At 38.4% G+C, this 21,551-nt stretch overlaps 1 protein-coding gene across 1 annotated transcript in view; it reads right to left on the minus strand.

Annotated features, from left to right (window-relative positions):
* Nucleotides 1-222: 222 nt before the first annotated feature.
* pcdh17 (protocadherin 17) overlaps nucleotides 223-21,551 on the minus strand; it is an 83,789-nt gene continuing 62,460 nt past the window's right edge. Inside the window, exon 5 of the mRNA XM_048172764.1 lies at nucleotides 223-2,223. Coding sequence (XP_048028721.1) covers nucleotides 1,523-2,223 — 701 coding nt within the window. The 3' untranslated portion in view covers nucleotides 223-1,522. The remainder of the gene's footprint in view (nucleotides 2,224-21,551) is intronic.

Genomic DNA, 21,551 nt, shown 5'->3' on the forward strand with positions numbered 1-21,551 from the left:
TGTAGACAAAAACAAGTTGCTCAGCAAGTAGTGAACATGTCATGTAAGCAGTCTTTTCCAACACGTGTTTAAAACAACATAACCTGTCCAAACGCACAGCAGCGGGGCGAAGCAGAAAGCGAGAGCGGAAGAGTGAACCAAGCATGAAACCGAATGGAAATTAAACTCATAGAGTTTGACGACTACTAAGGCATCAGTTGCCAAGTACAATATAAGCCCATGTATATTACAACACAACCATATATTAATTTAATAAAATACACAATATAGCTCTTGTACACGTAACAATTTGGCTCAAATGCACAGAAACTGCAGAAAAATCAATAAAAATATGTCGTTTTGATGTAAACACATTAAATTGGATACATTTTACACATTAAAATGATTTTGTGTATAAGTGACAACGTGAAGGGACATTTCCTTTTTTAAAATCTTTTTGTAGTTGTTGTTGTTGTTAATGTAGTTTTTCTGAAATCGAAAACAGTGTCCTTTGCAGTTTAATAAATATCTTCAACCGCATTGTCATCCTGTGCGCTCCCTCATTTTTTTCTGAGATTAATGTTTTTTCCATCTTTTTTTACAAAATGTATAAATATTTTCATTGTTATCTGGACACTATACATAAGTTCATATATTTATATATATTTATCTATATGCATATATAGATATATCTTTTCACAGTTGAGGAAAAATGTCCCTAATATACAAGAGAGTGACTGTTATAACTTAACGTCAGACACGTGAAGAGTCACTTTAAAAGTAGTGAAAAGCTGAAGACAGATGATCACAGAGGACCAATAAAGTGAGAGTAACAGGTTCACCGTTCTGGAATGTTCCATATGTACGTATACATGGGGGGAGGACACAAGTTTACACGTGACTAGAAATGACAGGTGAAGAATGGTTACATTTCATAATCAACCCTCCCCACCCCACCCTAAAGATTCATGACCCCACACACAGAGTTTGCTGATATCATTTTGCACTTCTTATGCTGATATTACAAAGCCAATAAAAGTTAAAGAGAGAGTCTCTGTCTTGGTGTGGTCCAACCGTTCTGGGGCGTCCGATGCACCCCGAAGCCTTGTGATTTGCGATTGTCATAACAAACCATTTTCGTCCACCCGCTTCACCTCCAAAAGTCCCTGGAGGAGAAGGGTGGGACGCTCCATCTTGCGGGTGAGTGACAGAAAGACGTCACCGTAAGAAAGAGTTTGAAGCTGGTGGGCACTTGAAGAAGAAGAAAAAGCTCGCAAGAAGCCAGAAGCAGCAACTTCTGCAACTCCAAAGGAATTCCCCTGCCCCCCAAAACACAACACAGCGTCCAGACGAAAAAAAGCGAACAGTTTTTTTGCTCCTTATGTTTTTTTTTTTTTTTTTTTTTTTTTTGTCAAGATATTCAAGTACGCATGTTTTTTGTTCTCGCAAAATGTCTCCATCCGCGCCGCACTCTCTCGGAGAGCGTCTCGACTTGGTCCGTGTTACCTCCGATGTAGTTTCTTATGCTCGCTCAAAGGCCGTTTTACTTTCTGATAGGGGTGTTTTCGTTTCCTCGACAATCCTGCAGGAGTTTGTCGATGTCTCTGACCACCTGGTCTGCGTCCATGGTGCCTCGGCCCATCTCTCCTCCGCCCTGCTCCAAGACGCAGTCCATTTCCACTGCCGTCTCCTGGCTGATCCGTGAACGTGCTTCAGCCAGGACTTTGGCCACGGGGTCAGAGGGAGGCAGCGTGGAGTAGCCCTGCTCTTTGTTCTGCTTGTTCGGGGAGATGTACTGTCCGTCTGGGGGTCCGTAGTGGCTGGTGCTGGGCTTGCCCTCTGCTCCGTCGCCCATGCCTTTGGCCGAAGAGCACGGGGAACCTGTACTGCAGCCTTTGGTGGGACTACATGAGGCAGACGGGACCTCCTGCAAGAGAGGGCTGAGAGCACGTTTGGTCTTTAGGTAGGGTTTAACATTCGCCACCAGGATGGTGTGGTCCCGACGCTCCTTTCCAAATGTGCAGAAAGTTTTTTTGCCGTTGGGGTTGCAAACAGTCTCGTAAGTCTCGGTCTCCACTGCGACCGCTTCCATGCCGGCAGGGACGAAGAGATTGGTGCGGTAGTCGGAGCCCTCGGCTTGGGGAGTTCCTGCTCCTCCGGCCCCCACGGGAAACTGGGGCATCCAACAACGGTCAGAGTGACCCAGCACTCGACACTCCTCTGTGCAGTTCACACAATCCTCCTCTGGAATAAAAAGAGAGAAAAAGATTGATTTTGCTGGAAAATCTACAAATCCATATGGAAATTCTGACTAATTTTGGATAATTACGTGAAGTAAAAACATCACAAATGAAAGGTAATTCAGCTGAAAGATTATTTGTCACAAATGAACAAATCTGTCATCGGTGGATAAACATCTTGAGATAACGTAACGCTTGAGTCAGTGTTTCAGCAGAGCTAAATCACCAGAGCCACGTCAAAAGAAATCACATTGAGTTGTGAATCTAAATTTGCAGTCTAAATTGAATTTGGTGAGATAAAAAAACACTGTACCGGCACAATGAACATTCATATACAGAACAACCAATGTAATCTGATGCATGAACTCTCTTTTGAGCTGGTGCTTTTAATGAATCATTCAAAAAGATATATATTATCATTATATAAACTACCGTTCAAAAGTTTGGGATCGGTAAGATTTTTAATGTCTTTAAAAGAAGTTTCGTCTGCTCACCAAGGCTGCATTTATTTAATTAAAAATACAGTAAAATCAGCAATATTGTGAAATATTATTACAATTTAAAATAACTGTTTTCTATTTGAAAATATTTGAAAATGTAATTTATTCTTGTGTCGTCAAAGCTGAATTTTCAGCATCATTACTCCAGTCTTCAGTGTCACATGATCCTTCAGAAATCATTCTAATATGATGATTTGCTGCTCAAGAAACAGTTATTGTGTACAATATTTTTTTTTCAGGATTCTTTGATGAATAGAAAGTTCAAAAGAACAGCGTTTATCTGAAATCTAATCTTTTGTTACATTTTAAATGTCTTTACTGCCACTTTTGATCGATTTAATGCATCCTTGCTGAAATAAAAATATTAATTTCTTTAAATTCTTCTCAAAAAAATAAAATAAAAATTCTTACTGACCCCAAACTTTTGAACGGTAGTGTAAAATGTTACAAAAGCTTTGTATTTCAGATAAATGCTGTTCTTTTGAACTTTCTATTCATCAAGGAATCCTGAAAAAAAAAAAAGTACACAACTGTTTTTAACATTGAAAATAATCATAAATGTTTCTTGAGCAGCAAATCATCATATTAAAATGATTTCTGAAGGATCATGTGACACTGAAGACTGGAGTAATGATGCTGAAAATTCAACTTTGCATCATAGGAATAAATTACTTTGTCAAATATATTTAAATAGTACACAGTTATTTTAAATTGTAATAATATTTCACAATATTACTGTTTTTACTGTATTTTTAATTAAATAAATGCAATCTTGGTGAGCAGATAAAACTTCTTTTAAAAATATTAAAAATCTTACCGATCCCAAACTTCTGAATGGTAGTGTACACTACCATTGGGGTCAGTATTTCACAGTATTCCTATTTTTACAGTTTCAGAGTCTTCATAAATTATATAAAATTCTTTCAGAGGGGAGAATGAGAACTATCTGGCTAAATAAGTGAGTTTTCCATGAACATGATCAAAAAGATGGCAAAGAATCCACCCGTTTCCCCACCATCATGCTCATGGATTCGACAGTACATTCTCTCTCTCTCCTCACCCCACCGCTCAGTAGAACAACAACAGCTCAGTTTTGGCAAAAAGTGTGGTGCTGCTATCATAAATTTATGTCACTGGGCTTTGAAGCTATCCCAAGGCAGTCCTGCCATATCACAGAGCCAAGTGTCTAGTGCGGCACTGCATATATGTGTGTGTGTGTGTGTGTGTGTGTGTGTGTGTGTGGCTGTGCGTCTTCCCTCCTTTCATCTCAGCTCAGAAGAAACCACATTTTGGATTATTGTGGGCTGTTCTGATGGTGTGTCAAATGGGTCCAGGATTGTGAAGAGGATAAAAAAAATAATGTATTTTAAAATGGGAAATGAAAGAAAGGGTGAAAAAGGGAACAAAAGGGAAAACATGAAAAATAAAAGTTAAAAAAGCGAAAAGGAAAGCACAGCTGCTGTCCTGTGAATATAAATGCTCAGAGAGCTCAGGTAAAGCTGAGACCCGGGTCGTGAACATACGCAGACCTCACGGACAGGGACCCGTGCCATCGGTTCTATGCGCGTTTGACAAGAGATGTGCAGTGATTTGAGCAGAAACAAACAAAAGTTTTCCATCCATATTTAATAGTTTGATGATGTCTGTCTTTTGGGAGACAAAAAACACGGAAATACAAACAACCTCATGAATTTATAAGAAGAAATGTTTTCAATAATCTAACAGTCATCAGTCACCCATTCAAGACCCCATAACGTGTCTCGGAATAACAGACGAGATCGGAAAATGACTAGTGGAATAATCTTCATTTGTGTTACTGATTTCCCGAACTGTAATTCCCAAAAATATTAATCTCTTCTTCACCTCAAACCAGTTCATGATCAGATTAGAAACTTTCTTCTTATGAAAATGTCAGTTTTATCTCACTCTTCTCATTTGTTTCTTGCTCTATTTCACGTCGCTTATGTTTTCTTTCTTTCTTTTTTTTTTTTTTTTTTTTATGAGAGCAGTGTGATTTGGAAACTGATCCAGATAGTACTCTTTCTCCGTGGAAAGAAATCACTTCTCCTCATTCAGTGAAAGCGCATCAATTGTCAGTGCTAAAGCGTTCATAGTCAAATTGATATCTGTGTTTACTTTCGCAGAAGTGTAGTCAATTGGTTTTCTTTCTTCACACGATGAGCAAAGCGCGGCGTGTATAAATGATGACCACTTGACCTTATTATCATCATTAATCATATTTTAAATTGCTCTTTCAGATGTTTCTCCGCTAAAGGCCAAGCCATGTCATGAAAAATGATCCTCTGCAACTCGGCTCCTGAGTCCCTATTGTTCCTGATTTCACTGTGTGTGTGTCTAGCCAACAAAGGCCTATCCCTGGGGTTCCGTTCAGTTTGTTTCTGGTCTGTGGGGTTTCTGCTAACCTTGAAAAAGTTTTCAAACTCCCCTACCCATTCTCAATGGTAACGGTACACTGCACCTGCCTCTCCTGAGGTCAAAATATGTCTTTTTAACAAACACACACACGGACATCTGCGGTGCATCTGTGGACCGAGCAGAGAGAAAGCTACTCGAGAAAGTTGAGTTCTGTAGCGGGCCTAAGACCGAGACTAGGGGGACACCTAGGGTTTTGCGCCATGCATGACGTTTGTTTGTGCATTTGGAGGGTCAGCGGGCTTGTATGTCCTCAGGGACGCTTTTTGCAAGAGTGTGTGAGGACAGGGGTAAGTACCACATGAGAGGGGAGAGAGAGCTTGACATTTAGCATGTGGTGCTCTTGTGTTGTGCAAGAGGAAGATGAGGGCTAGTCCTGAGTGGCACAAACTAGCATGCATGACAAGGTGAGGAAGAACATGCTGTCCACTTTAAATAATGAGACCTCCCACGCGCGCACACACACACAAACACAGAGAGAGACTCCGCATAGGCTTTGAATCCGAGCTGTTTTGTTAGTTTTGGCAGCTGTTTATCTTCCCTAAATATAAATTAACGTGGCTATGCATGCTAAACAGCGTAAGCGTGCGTGAATATCTTTCTGCCTCGCATTTTAATGTCACTTTTAGATGCAAGACTAGCAAAACAAACATTTACACAACTGTTCAAATTTGGGGTTAAAAAAAAAAATTTTATTCATCAAATAATACTTATAAACAAATATTAAATGGTTAGTTCACCCAAAAATGAACATTTTATTTCATTATAGGGGGATATCATTAATTATTCACCCTCATGCCCATCATCTTCAGAACACAAATTAAGATATTTTTGATGAAATCCGATGGCTCAGTGAGGCCTTAATTGACAGCAAGATAATTAACACTTTCAGATGCCCAGAAAGGTACTGGACATGCGACTACAGTGGTTCAACCTTGATGTTATGAAGCAACAAGTATACTTTTTGTGTGCTAAAAAAACTAAATAATGACTTTATTCAACAATATCTAGTGATGGGCGATTTCAAAACACTGCTTCATGAAGCTTCGAAGCTTTACGAATCTTTTGTTTCGAATCAGTGGTTCTGAAGTTTGATACATGCTCTGATTCGAAACAAAAGATCCGTAAAGCTTCGAAGCTTCATGAAGGAGTGTTTTGAAATTGCCCATAGATATTGTTGAATAAAGTCATTATTTTGTTTTTTTGGCGCACAAAAAGTATTCTCATCGCTTCATAACATTAATCTTGAACCACTGTAATCACATGAACTGTTTTAAATATGTTTTTAGTAGCTTTCTGGGCATCTGAAAGTGTTAATTAGCTTTCTGGCAATGGAGGCCTCACTGAGCCATCAGATTTTATCAAAAATATCTTAATTTGTGTTCCCAAGATGAACGAAAGTCATACGGGTGTGGAATGACACGAGGGTGAGTTTTCATTTTTGGGTGAACTAACCCTTTAAGCAGCAAAAACATTGATGATTTCTGAAGGATCATGTGACCGAAGACTGCAGTAATGACTGCTGAAAATTCAGCTTTGCTGTCACAGGAATAAATTACATTTTAAAATATATTGACATAAATAGCTATTTTACATTGAAATAATATTTCACAATATTGCTGTTTTTACTGAACTTTTGATCAAATAAATGGCGATTAAAAAAAAAATAAAAAAAATACCAACCACAAATATTTTGAAGGGTGTTTCAAGCAGAAAAGAAACCAACAGAAAAATGTTGCTAGTAACCAGGTACGCTAAGAAAGCAAATTAGACTTGCCTTCTCCAGCATGCTCAGTACCGACTGCTCGTTCAATGAGTGGAGGCACAATAAAGCATAAATAATCCATGCTGACACATCTCCAAGCAGCCAGTCAGGAGGAACCAATCCTTCAATAGATTATTCATGCCTGGGCGGAACAGGTGACCTTGAGACTTGGCAGGGTCGCCATGACTAACAATAAGACATGTGACACCGGCTGAGGCCACTAATTCGTCGCCAGATACAAAGCAGGAGGCACGGTGTGAATTATTGCCACCCCCAACCCCCGTCACGTAGTCGGCACACAAGGTTGCAAGCTGTTTTGGGGACACTTCATTATAACTGTATTGTGTGACATGCCTGTGTTTTCTTGACAGTCCGCGCACAGATCTATATATCGAATGGCTCTTCATGAGCTATGGGCTGCTCATTGGCCACTCTGCAGGAATGTCACATCAACTGCCCAATTATTATCACAAGCAGCACACGCTCGGCTCTGTGCACCATTTACTGGGAATCGCAGACTTCAGTTTCAGAGCGGGAGGCTTCTGCAAGCACAGCGCTTGTCCCACTCATCAAGCTAATGATGTGTGTACGGCAAATCTCATTTTACTTTGCACACAAAGTCCCAAAGGCAGAGCAGCAACTCGAGATGACGCCATATTTATGTGACAGTCCTAACAGAAGGTCACATCATAACATATTCACTACTTTTTGGTTTGTTCCCTGCTGCGTCTGGAAAAAAGAGAGTTGAGATGTCATATTATGAATATAGTCACGTCTGAAAGGGTTGTAGGTACTGCATGGCTTGCTTAACAATGGCCTTAAGGTCTGACTGTATTCATAATATTAGCACAACCTCTCACATCTTAATTATGTTTTAATTATAATCATAAAAAACCTTGAAATGCCTAAAATGAATGTCATGCGATTAACAACAGTGCTTTGAGGTGACTTTGTAAAATAAAGTAATATATAAATTCTTATGAGATCAATGCAACATATTGCAAAAAAATTAAATATGTGTGTGTGTGTGTGTGTGTATATATATATATATATATATATATATATATATATATATATATGTGTGTGTGTGTGTGTGTGTCATCATCATAATTCAGTATATAAATATTTAAAATTACAAACTGAATAATGATATCATAAAATCTTTAAAAAATCATTATTTGTCTTTTTAAAATATATTTTGCAATATATTGTGATACAGTTTTTTCCCCCAAATATTCCAAAAGGAAATAAAATATATTTACAACAACAAATATGCGTGTATATGTATGACATAATCATAATTCAGTTTGTAATATATTTTAATAAAAAACTGAAATGTCATAAAATTTAAAAAATACCATTATTATTTTTTTTAATAAATTATACTTTATTTCTTGCAATATATTGTACAATATATTCCAAAAAAATTGTAAAAGTAAACTATATTTTACAATCTATAATCAACAAATATACACATATGTATGACATTATATTTTTAATGAAAACAGTGCAAATTGAATTATGATGTCATACAATTATTAAAATATATATATAACTATTTATTTTAATTTTTAAAAAAAAATTTTGTCTTTTTTTTTTATATATATTGTATGATGGCATAAGAATTTGGCAGATGGAGAACTTCCCTCTGAGTGGGCGGGTGAAAGAAAGAGTGAAAAAGACAGGAAGGAGAATCCAGACCACTTAAGAGTTCAAAAGCCATTTAACAAACACCTTGCACTCTCAGTTAAGGAGGAAGCTTTCAAATGCCAGGGTTTCTTTCTTTCCTCACTCCATCTCTCAGAAGAATTTGGGTGGCTGGGTGCTTTATGTGATTCTCCAGCTGGGAAACAAAATGAGGGAGACAGAAAGAGAGACAGATAGTATATTCTGACTCAGTGCATTAAGGCCTCCTGCCAAATCTTTTATTAGCATCTCGTTTTTCAGTCCCGTCGTTCCGTTTCTCTGTGCTCGTTCGCCAGTGACCCCTCCCGATCTCAGCACCACACTACCATGCAGCTTCCTGCTTTCCTTGGTCCGCAGCGTGTCTCGCAGCCAACATCAATTTCCTCTTCTCCTTCCTTCCCTCCCTCTCTCAATCTGCTGTATGCCACCAGCGGGCGCAAACAGAGGTTGATAGTCCAAGGCAGCAGTTATAAATCTGCCCTGATGTCATCATTAAGAAATATCGTTAGGCCATGAGGTAAAAGGAATCAGTCCATTAAAATCATAGAAAATAAAATAATAAATTGTAAATGATAAAAAAAAAAATTACTAACTGTAGACCGAGCTGTTTATGATACTTAATTGGTGATAAAAAAAAAAGCGATATTCTGTTGAACGTTACATCAAACATTAAATATGATGTTAACAGCTAGGATTCATGTAGGCCGCGTGCATTGGCCTTACATCTAAAAAGGTGTGACATTGGGAGTGATGTCGAGTGAGGGTACATGAGAGGGCACAGTCGCAGTGGGGTGGGGATCGTGAACACAGGCTTTGTGTAGAAAGTGTGATACGGCCGCTCAGCGTGAGCAGGGTAGCATCAGAGCGCTCGCACCTGTGCCCTGGCAGACTGGGGCGCAGTTGGTAGGGGATGTACGTGTGTGTGAGTGTGTGTAGTCGGCCTTGTACCTTAAAGGCTCAGAGGACAGCTGGAACAGGCCTCAAGGCCTTCATGACAGGCTGCTGCCGCACCTGTGTGCGTGTTTGTGCGGTTGAACATTTCAACGCAGATCACTCTCTTCTTCTCAGGTCTAAATCGCTGCTAAATATGTAAATATACAGTTAAAAATAAAGGTTCTTTATTGGCATCTATGGTCAATGAAGAACCTTTACCATCCATTAAACCTTTCAATTCCACAAAAGGTTCTTTATAGTGAAAAAAACATTCTTTAGGATTTTAACATTTTCTTCACACTGTTCACATAGGAACTCTAGTGATCGCTCTGTTAGTGTGTTTCACTTGAAAAAGTGTGAACACTGCCATCTGAACCTTATTGCGCACCAAACAATTGGACTGCTTCCACTTCCAAGCAAACTCTGGTGCAGTTCGACTGAAATAGGAACACAACACAGACCAAAGACTTCTAAACGAACCAAAAACAGGATGTGATGTCACAATATAAGATCATAAAAAAGACAGAATGGGAGCTACGTTGCCCATTACAGTTCGGTGATTTTGCCAAGTAAGACATTCCTGTCCAAAAATGTAATCATAACCATATCCCTACCCCTACCCCTAAACCTAACCCTACCCATAACTTATTCCTAAAATCAGAGGGAACCGATAACAACATAATCCTGGTTGTAAGCCTAAACTTGACATAAAATGTAAACTTATCCCTCAAATCTGATTGGTTGTTTGGAAAGTTGTTCCACGATCAACAAAGATGTTAATCCAGGATCATGTTGCACTTGCTGAAATCATGTTCACCTTGGTGGTTGGGTACAGGTGTTGAAACCGCCATCTCTTTGCAGCAGATCTCTTTTGTGTTTGCAACGGAGGAATTCCTGGTGCTGTTTTGACTACACATTTTATAAGCTCTTTTGTGAGTTCTCAACTATTAAAAATACCACCATACACTGTCAGAAGAAAGGTGCAAAACTTTTAGCTTTAGGGGTACAACAGCTTGTCAATGGGGCAGTACCTTTAAAAGGACAACTTTGTATCTTATCAACCCCTAAAAGCTGAATTTCATTACCTTAGAGTAATAATATGTACGTTTAAGGTGCTACTATGTACTTTTATGGGTAAATAAGGTACACAAATATTGCCTGGCAAGGCCGGACTGATATATCTTCTACAAGATATATCAGTCTGGTCAGTCCGCCCTCTGTCGTGATTCGAGTCAACTCCAAACCATACCGTGCAATCAGATTTGTTTATTTCAGTGACGCAAACAGCGTCACTCAAGTGCGGCGTAAGTCTCTTCAATATCAACAAAGATTGCATAGGGGAGACCCGAGAGTTTGTTCTGTTCAGCTGTGAATTCAGTTTTAAATGACCAAAAACACATGAATTATTTACTTTTCGCTGTTGACTCTCTTGGCGCTTTGCTAACGTCATAACTGCCCTTCTCTGATTGGTTTACTCCGCTTCCTGTTTGCTCGGATTTGCTCCGCCCTAGAAATTGAATTGATTCAATGGCCGACCAGACTCATCCGCTGGTACAGTGGTGAGGCTGGATTTTCCAGGCAAACACAAATATCCCTTTAAGGGTAAAGCCCCAGTGGTAATCTGTTGTACCCCCAAGGGTAGAAGTTTTGCACATTTTTTTCTGAGAGTGTATGTACATATATACAACCAGTTCATTTAGCACACAGCATTGTTTTGGATGTTCGGTAAGTTCCGTCACAAAATATACCTATATATATAAAAGTTGTGAAATCAAGTTGAGACCTTATCCTCATGCCTTTTGGTTTGGTGGTAAAATGACAGAGTGAACTCTATGAGCCAGGGTTAAATGTATCATTTTCTTTTTTGCTACAGACCAAAAGAGCCGAAATGCAAGTGTGAACACACCCTAAGAAAAGAAGGTCCTTTTAAGAACCGTTCACTGAAAGTTGGGGAAACAAAAATGGTTCTTCAATGGTATCACTGCGAAACCCTCCTTTTGGAACCTTTATTTTTAAGGTACCTAGAAGCTGTTTCACCAAAGTTCTTTGTAGAGACCACTTTGATCCAGGATAAGTTGAGAGAGGTGGTATGGCGGCAAATACCGATGGACTCCAGGGAGGCACATCGACAAGCCTCTCGAAAACGGCAAGGGAACGCAGAGACGCTTTAACTAAGCCAAGGACAAATGTCTTTCGATCAAACGCTCCTTTTCATTATGCATTCTCAGCCGAGCAGCAGGCAGCTAATGCCTGGTTAAGTTGCTCTAAGCCGAGGCCTCAGGGTAGCCCGCCTCCGGAGTAGACGGCGAAGGAGATGACTCCAAACAAACACACAAAGCCGAATCAATGGCCATTCACATGCAGGACCTCCTCGAAGATGGAAGTTGGTGAAACGAGACAAAAGTGCAAGGGAGAGAATGGGTGCTGAGTGGAGGAGAGAGGTTAGCGAGAAATGTTTTTCTCCTGGCACAGCAGGGGCTCAACGCAGGGTTTACGGTCTTTAGTGCTCACCTGCGGGGGAAAGATCTGTTGGCCTTTCAAAGTAAATGTGCTAACCTTCACAACACACACATGAAAGGTACTATGGGGGTGGAGGGCCGGGGCTACTTTTATGGATCGCTGGATGTTGCATTTCAACAAAGCAGACTTGCTTGTGCGAGTGTTCCCGTGTGGATTCGAATGGGGTGAAATTAACTCAATTCTGTGCTGTATAGTTTCGTGTGTTTATGTGTTGGCTAGCGGCTAGTTTCTAAAAGCATCATTGGGCTGCAAAAGAGGACTTAGCATCTCAGGATCTTTGATCTCAGTGTTCACACTCAGATCTGTCCTCTATGCTCTAGATGAGTTTACACACACTTCAAAAGATTGAACTCACATCACAAAATCTGCTCATTCACCTGGCATTGTTTTTTATTTAAACCAATTCCTATATATATATATCAATGATGTCAATGATGTGATGGTTCATTTTTTGTCCAAAAGCCTTAAAAATAATAAAAAACAAAGCTATGACATCCAAAGTATGTAAGGCAGTACAACTAGATCTCTTTTATTGAATCCAAAAGGATGTTATTATATTTAAAATGATGTTTTGCTACATATAAAGGTATTTTAAAGATTTTGAAGTGTCAAAAGGTCATTTGGTTTAACCGTCCAAAGGCCAATACAGCCATTTCATTTGTGATTAAAATATCTTAAATATATCTTTTCTGGCATGATGTTATAAAATATATATATTAACATAGTGCAAAATGGTATTAAAATTATGTGTAGAAGTCGTTGCTTTGTTATGAGAAAGAATGTCCGGAAAAATGAATTTCATTGATGTCATTCGGAGTAACCAATATAAAGGGAACATTTTGAATCATGTCATGCGGTCAATATCATGTGACAGGATGTGACATCATTCAGACACCTGCAAAGGACCACATGGTCGTGAAGCAAAGTAACTAACTAATTCATGTTTTCACTTGCTGAAACATCAGGTCATTTGGTACAACCGTTATAAAACATGGAAAATTTTGTAATGTTTTAAAAACTTGTACTAAATATAAAATGTTTGATTCTTGTTTGTCCTTTTGCTAGCTATCAGCCTGTTAGCACTGTTTGAAAATATCGTCATTCGGTATAACCAAAAGTGTCATTTGGTAAAACCGACTTTTTTGGTGACAAATTTTGTTCATCTTGTAAAAAATGACAAAAGCAGTGTTAATTGATTATAAAAACTACATACTCTCATTGTTAACACTTAATAAAACTTCAAAATGAATTATATCTCCATTATGTTTTTTACACTTTTAAAAACCTTATTCATCAATGACCCATATATATATATATATATATATATATATAAAAACAAAAACAAAACTTAAGCATATCAGTAATGCAACAGGACTGCATTATAAAAATGTGTGAAAATTACACTCTGTACACCTTTTATGTTGTATAACTGCACACAAAGATGCTCAATCATCAAAAAGTACACTGTTCAATGTCCCGTCTTTCTCCTTACAGCACTTCAGCTACTCATTAACTGATTATATCGCCGCTCTCTTTGTTATCTGATAGAAAGAAAACACATCCTGTCCTTTTAGCTATTTATCTGTATTGACATCCCATATACACCAGCTCATCAGGTGAAGCCTGTGCCTATTATGGTGAGTTTATCAAAAATTATCCAGAAAACTACTGCCTGCCTATTAAAAATGCTTTAAAAGCCTTAAAGAGACCTTGTGTACTCAATATTGGTGTATAGCACTAATGAGGTTCAATGGCTGAAAGGAAACTAGAGAGGAAGGGAGGTGAACACAAAAGAACCTTTGCACCACAGAGGCGACACGAGGGCAGAAAATGATTTCTAATAATGTGTACCTAAAAAGAATTTAAAAAAAAAGAAACCGGATAGAACAGTAAGAGAGTTCTATTCATTCACACACACTCTCTGTGGTACGTCTTTCATGTGTGCTGTAAATATTCAAGAGCCGCTGTGACTGGTGGACACACAGGTGCAGCTCTTCACCTGTGTTTGCATTCAAAAAAATTCAGCCCATTACACGGCCGCGTGAAAGACGAGGAAATGGTGGAAAAGTCCAAATGAAGTCCTCTTGTGTCATTTACGCCTTTGTAATTAAGAATGGAGGAAGTCACGTTCATGCTGGGTGAAGTTTTTGTGATATCTTCCTAGCGAGCGTGCCAGTTCAAATTCAAGCTCTCCTTTGGTCTTTGTGCTGTGATTGCCTGCCGCGTCAGCCAAAGTTCATTCTTGGAAAGCTTGAAAATCCACTGCAGGATTCCACAGGTGGGAAAGAACTGGATAGCAGGTGCACACACACACACGCTACTGTGAATCAAGTCCCACTTGCTTCTATAATAACTACAACTAATTACGCTAACAAATGCACAAAACGGCCTTTTCATAAGTTGTATTAATCTGTTTTAATTTCCCCAAATGGCTTTTGTACAGTATTGTTTTTTTCTCTTTTTTTCCCTCTCTGTTTACCTTTGTATTCTATTTTCTACAATAATAAACTAATGTTAAGCCTGGAAAGCTATGACTCATGACATCTAGTAATTACAAAAGCAACCCACCAGTTTTTCAGTGACAAAAAAAAAAAAAACCCCAGAGGGTGGAAAAAGGGGACTGTTCTCACTTGACAATTACTAAATCATCTGGAAACATCATATTAGTGTTGACCAAGGAAGTCTAGAATACCTGAATTTATAATATAAAGCTAGCCGTTAGCATTTCCATTTATCTTGATCGGCTGCCGCATGACACCACAAAAGAATCATATTTTTTATTTGTCATATTTCCCCACAGGAACCACAAATCTCCTGAGATGTAAATGCTACATGACTAATTTAGTGTAATCTTAGTATTTATATTAATATATTGAATTATATGTATATCTGTACACGTTTACACATTTTTATAGATTTGTAGACTATATTTGATACAATGCACTTATTGTGTATACATGTTTTTACATTGTACTTACAGTATATTTTAAAAATACCAGCATGTAATTACAGCTGTAATTAATTCCTGTAATTACATCTATAATTACACAGTTGACCCTTCCCTTCCCTTTTAACCCACCCTTAAAGGGATAGTTCACCCACAAATTAATATTCTGTCATCATTTATTCCAAACCTGTCTTTGTTTGGCTGTATACTATACTAAGGAAGATATTTGGAAGAATGTTTGTAACCAAGCAGGACTCACCCCCCATTGACTACCATAGTATTTTTTCCCCCTACTATGATAGTCAATGGGGGGTGAGATCTGCTTGGTTACAAACATTCTTCGAAATATCCTCCTTTGTGTACAGCCGAACAAATACATTTATAGAGGTTTAAAGCAACTTTAAAGGGTTAATAAATGATGACAGAATATTAATTTTTGGGTGAACTACCCCGTTAAACTTAACCATACCAGCAAACCTGCCCCTATTATCCCACCTCAATAGCAGCACAAGTGTTTTGCAATACAGTATGAACACAATAAGTACATTGTACTTATTTTTTGATGTAAGTACATAGTAATTAAGGACACCTAATATAAAGTGTGACCGAAAACATTTTTTTTTTTTTTTTTTGAATAGTTTTAGTTTACACTAAAAACACTGGACTAATTACAATGGAAGTGCAGGAAAATAGCATCATGACCAAACAAAGCTAACTGGCTAATGCTAACCAGGCCTGTAAACAAGTATTTTTACATCTCTTAAAGGCTAACAAACACCAAAACGTTGCCCTACATGAGTCTAAATCGAGGTGATTCGACCGGAATGGTGACTGGCAGTAAGCAACTCTCTTTTTAAATCACTTCCTGTAATGTAAATGTCACTCTCGGTCTGCGCTCCTTCCTTCTCCCGCTGTTTTCCCACAATTGAATTTAATACTTTTTCTACGTGTCATCACTTTGTCACTGCGCCGGTTCCCCGGAGTCCCATGCGGAGGAAGAGGATTATACGTCTGTCAATTATCTCCTTTTCTCCGAGATGCAGGCGGATCGCGGCAGTACGGTGAGCTAACTAAACAGCCGCGCTCGATGATGTCCAATCACTCATTACTAGACACAGCGGGTGTTATCTATACTCGTGTGTACAACTTCACAGTAATGGAGACGGCTTTCACCCCATTAAGTGGCGGAATGGGAGGGAAGGATGCAGGGAGAAAAAAAAAAGAGAGAGAGAGAGGGGAGAAAAAAATCAGGAATCAACTTGAAGAGATAAGGTGTGACCTTTTAATGAAGACGAGTGAACAATAGACAGGAAGATGGAGGAGGGAGATAAGTGAAGTAGGACCAATGGATTGACAGACCAAATGCATCTTTAATCTTATCAGAAAGAGTGCGTGTGCGAAAGAAACTTTTAATTCTGTAAGGGGATTTGAGTTTCAATCAAGTATTTGATGAATGTAATCATTTGGGTAATTGATCCATTGAAGCCGGCCCTCTCAGTGTGAACATTGAGGGTCATGGGGAGAAAGCTGTTGAATCTCATGAGTGGCTTTCAGTGGGACAGGAAGAGAGTGCAGCCAGATCCCTCTCTATTCACACAGCTTGACACACAGCTGTTCCAGTCCTTTAATTTTGCGTTGGCTTCCTCGCATCTCTCCTAATCTCCCTCTCTATTGCACCGTCCACTCGTTTCGTCCTCATTCTAATTCACAAATTGAGATATTGAGAGTGGCTGAGATGATGCATTTAAACCGAGGCTGTCAATTTAATTTAGTGTGATTAGTATAAAAAAATGCAATAAAAATGTTATGCTATTAATTATGCCTCCTGTTAATGTTGTAATAAGGGATTTCCTACCATCTAAGCAATTCAAGCTTGAAGTGACACTTCATGTTTTGCGAATCCACAGTAAGCGATGAGCTAAATTACTTAGGCATCTTAAAAAGTGAAAGATCAATGATACAGAAATAAAGCACATATACTGACTTCTAAAGCTACTATTTGTGATTTTTTGTTATGCAATGTGGGGTTTTCCCAGAAAATATTGATATATGTAAAACAACTTGCTGTTATTTTGATGAATTACTGGCATGTCATATAATTAATTAATTTTGATAATCTATTAACAGTCCTAATTTACACATTACTGAAAAGAATAAATAAATGCAGTTCATTTTAGAAAGAAGATTTTCCGTGTTTCTGTGATCAAAGCAATTGTGGACAGTGTTGCAATGCCCTCCGTCTCTTTAGCAACAGCTGCAGGGCCCCCACCATAAGTAAGTGTTCCATTGACAAAAGGGCCAATCTCTGCAGCTGACACCAGGGGTCCACACACACACACACACACACACACATACTTTAATATGTGGTTTACGGTTTACATTTGTGTCCTTATAAACCATGCATACAAGAACACACACACACACACTGTCCGCAGACATGCAGCTCAAGGAATATTATTAAAAAATGTGACATGAAGAAAGCGCATATCTAGGAACTGAGCATCTTGAAAGCCTACGAATGGAACCGTTCAGGTTCAATAGAGGACTAGACTCCTTGAAATGCTTTCAAGAAGCACTTCAAAAGAGTTACCATGGCAACCAAAAGGTCAAAATACAATAATTACTGTAATTACTGCAAATAAATCATATATTTTTGTATTTAATTCTGTTTCAATCATTCACTCATGGAAGACAGTGGTTTTACTGGAGTATTTTAAACTGGAGCAGCCATTTTGGTAGAAAGAATGGTTAACAGTACATTTTTTGAAGCAAAATGAATTGTATTTCTATTCATTGGGACTTGCACACTCTTGATAATCTACTGCTTTTATAAAATGGCAATGTAATTGACACTGATGTTCAACTTATGATAATTAAAAACAATTTAAATTTAATGTAAAACATTATATATTAGTCCTATTATATATGTACACACATACACACACATTGTTCACATGGTTGTGGTTGGTAAGAATTTGTATTGCCTTTATCCTCACTTTGATCGAAATACAGCAAAACAGTAATACTGCGAAATATTATTTTGATTTTGTTATCTATTTTCAGCAGCCATTACTTCAGTATACTTCAGAAATCTTTCTAATATGCTGATTTGGTAAAACATTTCTCATTATTATCAATGTTGAAAACATTGTGCAGCTTAAACACTTTTTGATGAATACAATGTTCAAAAGAACAGCATTTATTTGAAATTGAAATCTTTTGTAACACTATAAAAGTCTTTACTGTCATTTTTGATCAACTGAATGCAAGAATGGTTTAAATATGAGTTAAATGACTACAACCATAAAATGGAACAAGCAAGAAAAGCGTGACTAAAGTGAGAGTGGTCTCTCGGTTTAAAGTATCAAGTGTCTGAATCCTGGTCCTAACCTGGTTACAAAGCAAAGGAACATGTCTGCCCAGCTCTTATCCTGCATCTCCTGCCTCCATATCCTGCCGTGCTACCAGGCTTAGCATGCTAGCAGATTTCCGTTTCACTTTATTACATTAGCATTGACCTTTCCTTCTCCGACAGGCACAGCACTGCGCCGTCTAGAGCCCCAACGCTTCTGTAGCTTTCGTATAAATACATATTTACTCTCTGCTTCATAAATTTGATCAAATTACAAAGAGATGTTTGACTGAAATGCAATAAGAGACGCTTAGCCTTTGTGTTGTTGAGGGACACCCATTTGGAGGTCTCACTTCAATATCAGTTTTCAGCTGTTTTTAGCTGCTAATTTATTTATTTTTCCACATTTGCAGGTTTGGTAATTTATAATGCCATTTATGAAGAATACAATTTTAAGCATTATAAACTCAAATTACTTTTTATTGACTCCTCTCCATGAAAGTAAAATGATATCAACGGATGATTTTTTTTCTTTCGGTGTTTAAAGGGGTGGAAGAAAAAAAATCATCTCTGATTCAATGTGGCACTTTAAGATTAAGGTCAAAGATTAGCGGGTTTATACAGGATGAGAAAGGGATTATATACGCTCAACAATGTTAAAACACAGATCTGAGATTTCATCAAAACACCTGGCTTGTAAACAACCTGATAACACATGTACATCTCAAAGCAACTACGTGTATTTAAAAGCAAAGTTGCTGTAGTAACAGGAGAGGAAGTGACATGCTCCTGAAAGGACATTCACGGCTGATGACAGACTGTGGTCATAGTAAAGCCGGTTCACTGGGATTAGATATGCTCCACGGGCTTCTCTGTTCTGAATTACAGATTAGATTTATGAGTGTCCTCATGTTTTCTCTGGAATCAGAGTAAAGCAGAGCTGAGTTTCACTGTAAAAAGCACCTTAAAACACTTTTTTAGCCATACAAATCATGCATTCTCATCTAAAACTGCAAAAAAAAAAAGATATAAACTCACAATTGCGAGTTATAAAGTCAGAACTGTGTGATATAAACTCGCAATTGTTATAAAGTCAGAATTGCGAGAAAAAAACCCATCATAACACGCCACTGCAAGTTTATATCACACAATTATTTTTTCCTCACAATTCTGACTTTTTTTTTCACATCTGTGAGTTTATATCACGCAATTCTGACTTCTTTTCTCAGAATTGTGAGATATAAACTCGCAACTGAGAAAAAAGTCAGAATTGCAAAATACAAACTCATAATTCTTAGAAAAACTTCATAACTTGATTAAGCGGGACTCTAACCCAGGTCCGCAGGCATGAGTGTCGGGCACTCTAACAAGGAGGCTGACTTATACCAAAGTCCCTTTATGACAAGTCATTTCACTCGGCGGCCATCTTTGAAACGCCTCTCGGGTATCCTGGGCATCATGCAATCTCTTTGAATGGGGAAACATCAAATTCTCCAAAACTGTTCGCCAACCTTACGATTAAATTTCATATTTGAAATCACCAATGAAATTTAATAACAACCGGCTCATAAATTTAGTTTCTAAACGCTCAAATCATGACAAAAAAAACTGTATTTTTCAGGCTGGATCAAGCTAATGCGCATGCGCAGACCTAAATGCGCGTCTCTTTGGAGGCGCGCATCTGACTGTTTCTATAGAAACCGGTGATTCTAACGGCAGCTGAAGTGACGCGATGACTTTACCAGTTGGCGATTGGCTCTTATTTAGAAGGCGGGACTTATTCCGAATCACAAAGAAGATATTTTGAAGAAATGTTTGTCCATTCAATGAAAGTCAGTGGGGTCTAAAACAACACTGGAGCCAAAAAACTGATATTTGTCAAAATAACTTTCATAGAAAAAAGTCATACCAGTTTGGAGCAACATAAGGGTGAGTAAATGAAGGGTGACAAAAATGCTAATATTAGATATCAATAGTGAGAAACTTGATGTTATTGAGGAATACTGCAAATACTGAGTGTTGTAGATTACAACCAGGCAAAAAGCAGTGCGTAATTGGTCTCAGTTTCTCCTTTAAGCAATAAAACTCATTTTGGTCACAGTCTGAGAGAGGTCATAAATGTATTTGCACTTACTGAGCTGAAGCTAATTTAAAAGAATGTGTCCCTCCCCACCACTGGAGTGTGAGGTTTACAGTGAATTCAAATGAACGAGCAAACACAACTGATTTCAAGCTGGCCACAAGTTCTTTCAGAGCGACGAAGCCTGAGGTGAAATCACAATGAGGTGGTGTGTTTGAGCATGACTATCTCTCTTCCCTCAGTGCAGGCCCAGGTGCTCGCTCTTCAGAGCCCAACAGCAGAAAATATCCCCCGACGGCCGCCATTGCACTTCGATTACTGGTCAGTGAACAATGAAGAATGTTCTAGAAACACTTGTCATGTTGATGTAGCAGCTGCACGCACAACGTGCCTACGAGAGGCGATGGGGTGAGGTGATTGTGAACGGCTGGTGGGAAACCAAAGCTCGGAGGCAAATACTCAGATAGGCAGCTCACGAATCTGTGCAAAAACGATTTTCGGAGACAGGGCCGTAATTGGCTGCAGTGATAACGAAGCATGAACTGAATGTTTGTTCCATTCTGCATTAAGCAGTGGAAACCAGTTTACGAACACGTGATTTCATAAACACAGTTGGTCAATAAAGCAGAATTGCCACAAGAGGCCCATGTTGCTGTGATTTTACCAAATGCTTTTAGGCACAACATTAAAACTTGAGCGGCTTATTGTTTTTATAAAATGGTGGCATCAGCAATATGATAGATGATCGTGTCAGTAAATACTTAAATATATATATTTTTTTTCTTCCACCACATGACAGAAAAAAATAGAAAAAAATGACTTTTGTTGCAGTTTGAAAAAGTGTGTTTTTTCATTCTCATGGAATTTGAAAACGCTTGCTCTTCTACTCTTGCTCCGCATATGTTTTTTGACCTGAGGGAGGGGTTCTAGCAGACCAATCACAGCGCTTGCGGTCCACGTAAAATTGACGCGTTGTTACATTTTTGAAGAGGTGCACGTCAGGCTACGTCATAAACTATGCGTGCTACACACATCCAACATTGTAGCTACAGCGTGCACTCGATGCAGAAGTATAAATCAGCCTTAAAGACCGAAATCTCTAGCATCAGTTGCTAG

Source organism: Megalobrama amblycephala, linkage group LG21, assembly GCF_018812025.1.
Source record: "Megalobrama amblycephala isolate DHTTF-2021 linkage group LG21, ASM1881202v1, whole genome shotgun sequence".
Classification (NCBI taxonomy): domain Eukaryota; kingdom Metazoa; phylum Chordata; class Actinopteri; order Cypriniformes; family Xenocyprididae; genus Megalobrama; species Megalobrama amblycephala.